Raw genomic sequence first — 11,686 nt, 5'->3', positions numbered from 1 at the left:
CTCTGCATTTTGTATGATTCGGGGCAGATCATTTATGAATAATAAAAATAAAAGGGGTCCTAAAACAGAACCCTGAGGTACACCATGTTTAATAGCCTTAAGAGATGAGGTAAGTGTCTTTATCTTAAAGGTCTTTTGATCCATATGGTGAATTTCAACAAACTGGGTTCTGTCGGTGAGATACGATCTCATCCACGCGTGAGCTATTCCTCTCAGTCCATACAACTCCAGCTTTGCAAGCAGCAAGTTATGATTTATAACGTCAAAAGCTTTCGACAGATCCAAAAATATACCAAAAGCAAATTGTTTATTATCTAGGGTTTTTTGAATTTGTCCAATAAAAGTTTGAATTGCAGTAAATGTGGATTTATTCTTTCTGAAACCATTTTGAGCATTCGATATCAATTTGAATTTATTTAAAAAGTTTACAACTCTATTATACATTAGTGTTTCAAGGATTTTGGAAAATACAGTTGAATGTCCTGCCAGGAGAGTCTGTCAGAGAGTTTTAATTGTCTTGCCTTTCATAACCTTTTTCTGACCCCTGTGCTAATCAAGGATTCATTAGCAAACAAATATTTTATTTTTCATTCATAAAATTGTTACTTCTCTACTACTGGTATTTGTAACACTACCTGACATTGTTGTCCCTTTCTAGAGGGGGGTTATTTGGGAACCTGCTGTAAATATTTATAAATTGGTCTGATGGGAAGGACACATGCTATTGGTGTCACCTTGCACCATATGCATTTGGCTTCACAGTGTGGTTTACAGGCCAGTAGCCTATACAGATTACAATTTCTGTTCAGTATTGCCCAAGCTTTTATGAAGTGAGTTTTAGCGGTAAATACAGGCTTATTAAACACTCAGCCACTCATGTTACTTTTTGTGTTGAATCTAAGACATACACATTGAAATGAGTGTTCATGTACAGTACCCATGTGAAAAGTAACAAAAATATTCTGGTGTTAATTTCAGGACATTACAGATTAAACAGAGAAAATTGTTCATACAGTCAAAAATAAATTTAGGCAGACGGGGTTATTACCGGACAAAAAAAGAACTGAATCAAAATGCTAAATGCTCAGCGAAGAAAAATGGGATGAAATTGGTGTCAGACTTGAACATTTCCCTTGGATGCTTTGTGCAGGAGTCCAGGGTTTAAAGTTCAGGTTTCAAGTTTAAAGTTTGCTCACTCATAGAACCTCCTCCATTGGGGCATGAACATTTAGAAAGATCATGTCACACCATCGACCTCTTAATATTATGTATGACATCCTATCACTAATTGACTCTACCATCTTAACTGCTGATATGATCAAATGTATGAAGCAGCCCGTACCTAATTCATGATTTTTATTCCCCTTTCCATAGAAATGCTGTTTTGGTGCCACCTCCGTCCCATCTGGCCTCCTGTACTCCCACTAAATCTGACTTATATTTTGAGATTTCTTCTGCCACTGCCCTGAATGAACCTGCCCTATACATACTTCTAACATTCCAAGTACATACCAAATCTCATACCCATTATCTCTCGCTTAGTCATTTATCCACAGAATCCGTCTAGGTTCAAGGCTTCTTGAACATTTTCATAACAAGCTTATTTTTTTGATGAGGAGTTGTTAGCCTCACGCCCAACCCCCAAGCTGGAGGACCGTCCTTTGTCAACTGTCTGCAACTGCTTATTCAGTATATTTGCAGCTACCCTCTGTACCCGGAGGGCATCTCCTCCATCCGCAACCTGAGGATGTGCCATGCCATGGTGACAAGGGACCCACCTAACATGGTTTAAAGTTTGCTCCATTTTCAAAAATGAACTTTAGTATGTGAGGATGAAGATTTGACAGAGGTGCAAGGAAATCCTGCATGACAACAGGAACCGTTCTTCCCATCTGGTATAAAGTGAGAAGGATTTTTGTGATTTGTTGACCCCTAGGTTTGTCAGTTGCACTGTAGGTCCAAATGGAAAATAATGATGCGAAGTGACTAATGGCATTAGGCATATATATATATGATGAGGTACCTAAAAGAAACCGAACTAATTTTTTTGTGGGCAGATCTTTTGTAGTACCGCGTTTTGCAGCTATGACCGCATAGAGCTAACATTCCTGAGTCGATAAGCCGACTACTGTTGCTTCAGAAGGTAAGGACTAGTTTTGGGAGAGTTTATAGTGACAACTGTTTTTTGTGATCGTCGTTTTTGCAATGGCTGATTTTCGTGAGCAGCGTGTGGCGGTGAAATTCTGCTTTTTGCTCGAGAAAAGTGGAACAGAAACTCTTGAAATGTTAAAAACGGCGTACAAGGACGGTGCTATGGGGAAAGCTCAAGTGTTTGAGTGGTTTTCCCGTTTCAAAAATGGTGAAATGTCAATTGATGACAAACCTCGTTCTGGTCGTCCTTCCACTGCCCGAACACATGAAAATGTTGAAAAAATTCGTGGAATCNTCGTGAAATCATCAAGGAAGATCGACGACAGACCATTGAAGAAATTGTGGAGCTGTCGGGAGTGACTTGGAGCTCAGTTCAGCGAATTTTGACAGAAGATTTGGGAATGAAAAGGGTGGCTGCGAAATTCATGCCACGACTGCTGACTGCTGAACAAAAACAAGTTCGTGTGGAAGCTTGCTGTGCTTTGAAAGAAGAGTCCTGAAATGATCAAAACTTTTTTTAAAAAATTATCACCGGTGACGAAACCAGGTGCTATGCTTACGATCCTGAATCAAAGCAACAGTCAAGCCAGTGGAAGACTTCAAGTTCGCCTCGCCCCAAGAAAGCTCGTCAGGTGAAATCAAACATGAAAACAATGCTGATTTGTTTTTTTTTGATGTGAGAGGAGTCGTCCATTCACAGTTTGTTCCACAGGGTCAGACAGTTAACCAGGCTTTCTACTTGGAAGTTTTGAAAAGATTGCGCAACAGTTTGTGGCGGAAGCGGCCAGATTTGTGGCAGTCGGGTGACTGGTTTTTCCATCATGACAATGCCCCTGCTCACACAGCCCTGTCTGTACGACAATTCTTGACCAAAAATGGTATGACCCCTGTTCCTCACCCTCCATACTCACCCGACCTTGCCCCGTGCAACTTTTTTTTGTTTCCTCGAATGAAAAGAGACATGAAAGGAAAAAACGACGGAGGCGCTGTCAAGCATCTCAAAAGATGAATTTAGACAATGTTTTGAAAAATTGAATAAAAGACTAGACAAGTGTATTAGTGTAAGTAGAGAATACTTTGAAGGGGATTGAAGGTTTGTGCTTAAAATTTGAATAAATAAGTTTAAAAAAAAAGTTCGGTTTCTTTTGGGTACCCCCTCGTACACATATACTTTGAATGACAGTATTATTTTGTTGCAGAATATGCTGGAAGTTAACATAAGGCATATACAGGTAGCATTTACTCAGAAATATCTTATGCCAGTCACTACACTACCAAGCTATTATACTGTCATCAATGCTGTATCATCTCATTACTGACAGCACCATTAGCTAACAAACTAAAAAAAAACTGTTCTATAGGCTTGGGTAGCCAGTCACGGTAGCCGAAAGGTCTAAGGCATGCACTGTCTTCGCTCGCTCGGAAGCCGGGATCATGGGTTTGAATCCCACTCAGGTCATGGATGTTTGTGTGCGTTTTTCTGTGTTTGTCTACAGGTAGAGGCCTTGCGACGAGCCGATCACTTGCCCAAGGAGTCCTACCATATGTCCTACCATCCTTTCAAGTCAACCTACCATATGTGTTAGATCTAGAAAAACCGAAGTGAATGGAGAAGTTCATGGAGGTAGGCCTACGCCCACTTGGGCTGTAGTGTCAAGGGGGGGGGAAGAGGCTTGGGTGCATGTTTACCATTTCTTCCTCATTCTTTTTTCCAAGAGTACGCTTTCAGGCCTGTTATACCTTGATTGAATCCATTATGTTATCTACCAGTGTCTCTTCTTCCTCTTGGAGTGTTGTTCAAAATATGTTAGATTTGAGGTTCTCTGAGCAGTGACTATGAGGAGGACTATCCTCTTGAATGTAATGCAGTGTAGTCTGTTTTCCAGAAAATGGTCTTCTCCCACAGTACACAGCATTGCATTCTGGGACGTAGTACTCTTCATACTTCAGAATAGATCTTGATAATCATTTCTAATTGATATAATTGAAATTTATTTCAGATGATGTTATTTGTTTGCAAACGCTGAGCTTCGGGTCTGGCTTCTGTCTGTGTGCACGTCTCTGCTTCCTGCCTGGAACAGACATTGTGCTGTTGTCATGTGCTGCAGATGATGCAAAAATCCATTTATTTGCTGAGAGCATAAGCAATGCCATACAGGGACCTTTGAAGGAATATGCCAAGCAGTTTGTCAGAGTGGACAGCTTGGTTGGTCATGAGGACTGGATTAGGGCTATGGATTTTACTTTGGATGGTAATTATTTGCAGTTTGAAATTTTTTTCTCATGATAATTTAAATTGAATCGATAAGTTTTTACAGCCCAGCACAGAGATGCATGTTCTGTGTGTTTAAGAATATATGACATATTGAAAAGTGTATTAATTCTGCAACACGGCAGTCAGGGAAGAAATGTTCTCTCACCAATCTTGTTTAATAATGTCATTATGGGTAAAATTGCCAATAAAGTTAAGAGGAGGGAACAAAGAGACAAGACATGAGAACTTTAATACTGGGATGCTATGTATTGATTTGGGAAATAAATTTTAGGGGTGGTGGGGGTGGGAACAATGATGAGGTCAGTAAGAAGTACAAAATACTTATCACTTTTATCAGGTTACAAAAAGAAGATTCCAGACAGTGTAAAACAGAAATCTGTGAAGTATATTTAAACTGATACTAACATACTCATATTGGTACAATAGGCCAGAAGTGGCCGCAGCACAAGGGACTTAGTCCCACCCCACTAGCAACATACTCGTATAACACTGAAACAATGATCTTTACAAGGAGAAACAAAAACAGAATCCAAGCAACATATATCAAACTTTTGAGAAGTTAAAAAAAAAGGGCAAAGCTGTCCCTATGTTTAATTAGTTAAGCACTGTGCCATGAAGACTTATAGGGAAAGGACGTATAGCTTGACCTTTCTTGACCTTTGCATTCCCTGGTAAATGAGCCCCTGGTACCGATTGGATAGGAGGCTGAGTAGGCCCCAGAGCTGCTTTAGATGCTTTGGAGAAGAGAAGAATATGGCACTGCTGGGAGTCAAACCTGGGCTGTTCAGCCCATAGCCTGTCTCTATACCAGCTGAGCTCTCTCCACTGGCCCAGGTTTGATTTGCGGCAGTAGAAGATTTTTCTCTTCTCCACAGTGTCCACACCAGCCCTGGAGCCCACCCAGCCTTGTATCCAATGGCTAATGAGAGTTCTTTCCTTGGGAGTAGAGCGGTCTTGGGAGGGGGAAGGGGGGGAGGTGAAGCTGACCCCACTCCTTCAACTAGTGCCAAGGTAAGAATACGTTGATCTATACATTCACTCCCCCATATGATTTCATGGTGTAGTGTTTAATTAATTAAGCACAGGGACAACTTTTGAGAAGTACTGAGAGAAAAACAAGAAGGAATGCAATTAGAGATGATTTAGAGATAATTTTGAACTTTAAAAAAATTTTAAAAGAATCAGATGTAATCAGTTAGAATGACTTGATCATGTGAAAACAGTGGATAGAACAAGGATATGAAGAAGGGCATTAGAAATAAATTTAAAGAAAGAGAACTGTGGGCTGATCCAGAACAAAATGGGTCAGTTAGGCACTGTAATGTATCAAAGAAAGAGTAAATATGTAAGATTTGAGGCTTTCACGGCAGTGACTATGAAGAAAGCAGTCTTCTGGGATTTGGCACCATGTATATGTGGTGTTAACCGACGTTTTGGAGGAATGTATCGCCTCCATCTTCAACCCCCACTGGGATATGACGCCAGATCCAGNCTCTTCGCTTGCAGATTTCTTATATTTTTTCTTCTACCCTGAAGATGGAGGCGATACGTTCCTCCGAAACGTCGGTTAACACCACATATACACGGTGCCAAATCCCAGAAGACTGCTTTCTTCAAAGAGTAAATAGCTTGTAAGAAATTGAGAAGGAAAAACTATGGAAAGAAGAAAGAGCTGGAGACTTCTTGACATTCCTATAAAATGGAAATGATGCCAGGAGGAGGAGGAAGAGGAAGAGGAAAGAGAAGTAGCAATGGTTGTGTACCACTGAATACTTTTTCAATAATACAAGCAAGCCAGAATTAAACAGGTGTACGATTTGCCAAGCATTGTCCCAAACTTTGGATTTATTCTTTTCTGTGTATTCTGAATAAACTTAGTACCAAAGTAACTTTATGCATGTCTGATGGTCAAAACTTCTTATATGGTTTGAAAATATGAAAATGTGAAGTAGTTCATGTACTTCATTATGCACCATGCTGTGAAGACATTCTTAACCTTGGTACTAGATAGAGGTAAGTGGACAACTCCATGCTTCAGCTGCTTTTTCGTAGGTCAAGGGCTCCAGTACCCATTGGGTAGATGGCTGGTTGAGCTCAGGATCTAGTGTGGACATGGTAACAGAGAGAAAAGTGTCTGCCCTTGCAGGGATCTTAATTCCTGTCATCTAGTCAGTGGTCAGTCAGCGTTATGTCTAACCTGGTGCTGCATTCCTATTAAATTTTTGCTTGGGAACTGCTGCTGTAGAACATGAAATATTTACCTGATTGGAGTCTAAATATTTTGTTGGAACATCCTTTTGTCATGATGGATGTTTAGTGAGCTCAGAAAGCTATATACAGAGTGGTCCAAAAAAATGTACTCATTCTTTGATAGTCAGTATCTTTGGAACAAAATGACATGTAGTTACAATTCTTGCACGGAGAGAGAGAAGGGGGGGGAGAGAGAGAGAGAGTCATTATATGTGTTCCAAGTGACTACCATCAGTGGCTAAACAGCATTGATGCCACCAAATTGCTGAACGAACTATGGCTGTCAGTGTGTCTGGTGTGATGGCTGCACACGATGCTTCGATGGTTTCTCGTAGCACGTTCAGTGTAGCTGGCTTTTGTCAATAAACTTCATCCTTCAAGGTTCCCCATAGGTAGAAGTCAAGAGGTGTTAGGTCTGGAGACCGTGGTGGGTACTCAGTAGCACCTCTTTGACCTATCCATCGTCCAGGTAGAGTGTCATCCAAGTACGCCCTGACGTCTCGATGGCAGTGAGGTGGAGCATCATCTTGTTGTAGGTAAAATCTCTCATCTCCAAACAGCTCTTGAATGGCAGGGAAAATCGATGTCTGAAGCATATTGAGATACACCACAGCACTGGAAGCTGGATTTGTTACTATCCATGGTCGCCCAGATCTTTGCTTATGCACATCATGAACAGTACTGTCGGCTTCAAATTTATCCCAAATAAGGGCAATTGTTCAACGTGTTGGTGGCTGAGTTCCAAACTCAATCTTCCATTGTCGTTGTACCTCTTTAATGTTTTCATACTTCCAGTACCACTTGAATACAGCCTTGCGTTGCTCAAAGAACAACCTTTCAGCCATTGTTGCTGCTGCCTTCTGCTTGCAGCACGCACATGGTACAACACTCACGTGACTCATATGACCTTCTTCATATGTTGAGAAAACATTACACTACACTACCGCGCAAGAATTGTAACTGCATGTCATTTTGTTCCAAAGATATTGACTATCAAAGAGTGAGTACATTTTTTAAACCCCCATGTATATGGTCTATAAAGGGGTTGTTCCATGTACTCGTGTAAGGTGTAACATTTAATTTTGTTTCTATCTCAGGACAGTGACTCATAATAAGTATCATAATAGGTCATTTAGAGTGGAAATATTACTGGTCAGAAAACTGGAAAGAAAGAAACCACATTTGAAATCTGTGTGTACGAGTATATGCAAGGATAATAGTAGGAAGAATCATAACAGTTGCTGGTTTACCTTCCAGCCTGGCCATTTATAGCAGTACACTAGCAGTCTGCAGTGTTTCATGATAAAGGTGTAGGTTGCAGGTGATCTACATACATTGTAAGAGACAGCTACAAGCTTCATCTACAGACAGATGAGGCATACTTGCTAAGGTGTGTTCTGAAAGTTGAATCTTTTTTGGTCTTGTCACAGCAAGTTACTAACAAACCTTGGCTGGATGTGGCAGCCTGAACAAAGCAACAGCAGATGGCCAACCTCAGATATGGGACAGATATTTTAAGGAATTAGGGTAAGAAGGTGTGGACTGGATCATCTGACTTAGGGTAGGGTGTTGTGGTGGGCTATTGTGATTACAGGAATGAATGTTTGTGTTGCATAAAATACCAGACATTAATTACTTGAGTGACTTTCATCATCTCAGAATCACTTTTTCCATGGAGTTCCTATTTGAGTGGAAAATTTCACATACACATACAAAGAGATTAAATATAGTAGGCAATCCTTACTGTTTGTGAATATGCATAAAATAGGCAATAGTTACTGTGATTAGCTAAAAATACTTCCCATAAGAGCAAACTATGCCTTTTGGAGTTAATAATTTTATAGTCCTCCATATCCTCACTTTTGGAAATCTCATCAGTTGATGGCAGTTTGACGCTGATCATTCTGAGCCCTTATTTATTTTGATGATTATAGATGACCATGAATTTTTATTTCTAATTAATTCTCGGTAATTTAAATTTCAAAAGTCTTATGTTTCGATATTACTGGAAATGTATCATGATCTATAATATCGTATTTCATCGTCTGGGACGTGCAATATGATGTTTACGTTGAAAATTTCTAGATTCTGGCAGAAACAAGAAGTCCGGAGTTATGACATTTACGATCAGTCATAAATTTAGCTCGGGTACAGGGAACCGGACGCGCCTAAAAGGACAGGTCAGAGCTTGTTACAATTGCCTGTGAATGAGGGCCAGTATGATTGAGTTGCCTCGTTCAAGCTTCCCACGGAAGATGGGATGAAATGTATATGTCAACACCATCTTTCGAATTCCCGGCGTGGGGGTGCAAGCCATTCCACAAAAGGAGACTTTCACAATATTCCGAACTGAACGGACGTGACCCTTGCACGCTCCGGGACATAGCTAGCCGATAGTGTAACGCTGTAACTTAAAATCTAAGAATACATTAATTTAACAGTGTGGTGAATTAGCAGGTGAATAAACGTCAGTTGGCTCAACTCTCAGAAAAACGCTTTCTTCGGCATCGCTACCCTGAGACCCATGCAAACCGACCCAGCTAGTTTCCCATACCTATACCGATCTTCCTTAGTCTGATCTGTGAGGACAACTTCCAGTAGCCATCATACACTGTCCTAAGGTAGAAACAGGTGTAGCAGGGATAGCACCATTCCGACTGCGCCGATACAAGCAAAGGCGGGTTGGAAAAGAGTGGTGTTAAGTTCAAATCTCAGAGAAATTTGAGATAAAAAGGACTTTGCACAGTAATAAATAATTATACATGATGTGTGTTACAGATGTATGTAACGAGCTCTTTGTCTGTGTGTCTTCTTGGGTATGGTGTTCTAACAGTCGTGCATTATTTTTTTTATAGATTCTGGCCATCTGCTACTTGCCAGCAGCTCGCAGGATTCTTTGATTCGTTTATGGCGAATAGCTCCATGTGGTGAGAAAACAGCTACAAGTACTAGGAAACGGATTGGTGAATTAGATTTAGAAGAAGACATCCAGCCTGATGAGAAGTTCTTCAGTGTCATTGTGCAAGATGATACAGCAGCATATTTTGCTGTTTCTCTGGACTCAGTGTTGGCTGGACATGAGGGCTGGGTATACGGAATAGACTGGCACCCACCAATTTACTCTGGCAAGTTACAGAGGACCACTAAGAGTACTATGTAGTTTTGTGGAGTACAAGAATATTAATGGGGCGCCGGGTTAGTGTAGTCAGTATAGTGACTGACTACAGGCTGGATGACTGAGAGGTCAGAGTTCAAGTCTAGGTACAGCCAAGAATTTTCTCTTCTCCATGTCTTCCAGACCGGCTCTGGGGTCCACCCAGCCTCCTATCCAGTGGGTACCAGGGGCTCTTTCCCTGGGGGTAAAGCATGCATTGTACTGAGCAGTACAACACATGCAGTAACAGGAGCAAAACACAGCACAGAACACAATACACAAATATGTGTAGGAAGAATGCTCACATAAAAGAGGATTGGCATAATTCATGTGTTTGAGTGCGACTTAGGAAGAGTCCTGAAAAGTTTTATTATTTAGAATTCATCATCCTATATGACGAATACAGATTTTAGTCATTTTAGAATGAAGACATTATGGCATGCAGTACAATAGTTTAACGTGCATAAAGACACCTGAAGATGGCACATTAGTGCTGAAACATGTAGTGTGGAAGTGAAGAATAAGGTGAAAAAATGTATACCCTGTAAGACGGTCAGCATAAACCATGGATATGAATCAGTGTAACAGGATGCTAAAATATAACAATGTATTGTGTAGCCACATATCATCCTTGTGATATTCTCATGTTGCCACTGCAAATGCCAGGCTTGAGAATTACATCTTGTTGCAGCAGTTCCTTCACTGTGAGAGTAAATTGAACATGTTTTCTAAAGGACTGGCCATATTAACACATTACTGCTAGGTATGAGGTCTAGGGAGCTATTTGAGTGTGAAAGTGGAGTAGATTGTACTAGTGGCACCCTCTCACAGACTAATCTTAGCATTAGACAAGAATAGACACCTCATATGCTAAAACAGTTAGTCGCTGCAGTTTTTCCCACAGGTATTGCCATCATTAATGACTGGTTCTGTATTCAGTCTATACAGGTGTTGTCTGTGGTTGTGCTGAGATTTAATTTCATAATTTTGATAAGAGCTTAAAATAAGTTTTGTTGTATTTTGTTAAATTACAGCAAACCAAAGGATGTTTAAAATCGTAAATGTATATCTAAGGAATATCTGTGCTGTATTTATGGTATCGTTGAGAAGCTAGTAAATTCTGTTATGGTGTAGAGAATGCAGAAAAGTGTCATAACTTGAATTTGTTTATTTGTTGTTGTATTTCTGTGAACAGAAGACAAGAAGAGGTGTACACAACCCATGAAACTTCTTTCTTCATCTCTGGATAAGTCAATAATCATCTGGGAGCCAGATGCCTCATCAGGAGTTTGGTTGGAATCTGTCAGAGTTGGTGAGATTGGAGGCAACACCCTTGGATTTTATGGTAGTAAATTTAGCCCTGATGGCCAAAGCATTATAGGTCATGGCTATCAAGGATCATTCCATCTGTGGACCTATTCTGATGTAAGTAATACTCGGGAATTAACCCTTTGGCGCGGTTATTTAAATTCCATGGCCGCGTCTCCAGCGGTAATATATTCAGGCGGCCATTTAAATTTTGCTCGAAAATGATTTATTCATCATTGTTCTTAAATTCTATGAGATAGGAACATGAAACTTTCACTAAAATGATCTTAAAAGGTGGTTTTATAACCTTACCTTATAATATGAGCGCCCTGTATCTCGGGAATGGAAGCAGGTTGTTTAGTATCTGAGCAGTGAATGGTACGCCTTGAAGGATGAAACTTTCACTAATTTGATCTTAAAAGATGGTTTTTATAACCTTACCTTATAATATGAGCGCCCGTTATCTCGGCAATGGAAGCAGTTGATTTAGTAGAATTTGAGCTGTGTAAGGAAGGCCTTGAAGCATTCGTATAACCCAACGGTGCCCC

At 40.4% G+C, this 11,686-nt stretch overlaps 1 protein-coding gene across 1 annotated transcript in view; it reads left to right on the top strand.

Moving 5' to 3' along the window:
• LOC111872091 (probable elongator complex protein 2) overlaps positions 1-11,686 on the top strand; it is a 26,323-nt gene that overhangs the window by 4,317 nt on the left and 10,320 nt on the right. The window contains exons 3-5 of the mRNA XM_023865643.2: positions 4,152-4,403; positions 9,532-9,801; positions 11,026-11,255. Coding sequence (XP_023721411.1) covers positions 4,152-4,403; positions 9,532-9,801; positions 11,026-11,255 — 752 coding nt within the window. The remainder of the gene's footprint in view (positions 1-4,151; positions 4,404-9,531; positions 9,802-11,025; positions 11,256-11,686) is intronic.

Source organism: Cryptotermes secundus, unplaced genomic scaffold (genome assembly GCF_002891405.2).
Source record: "Cryptotermes secundus unplaced genomic scaffold, Csec_1.0 scaffold385, whole genome shotgun sequence".
NCBI lineage: Eukaryota > Metazoa > Arthropoda > Insecta > Blattodea > Kalotermitidae > Cryptotermes > Cryptotermes secundus.
The sequence above is the reverse complement of the archived record's forward strand: the minus strand, read 5'-3'. Positions and strand labels throughout refer to the sequence as shown.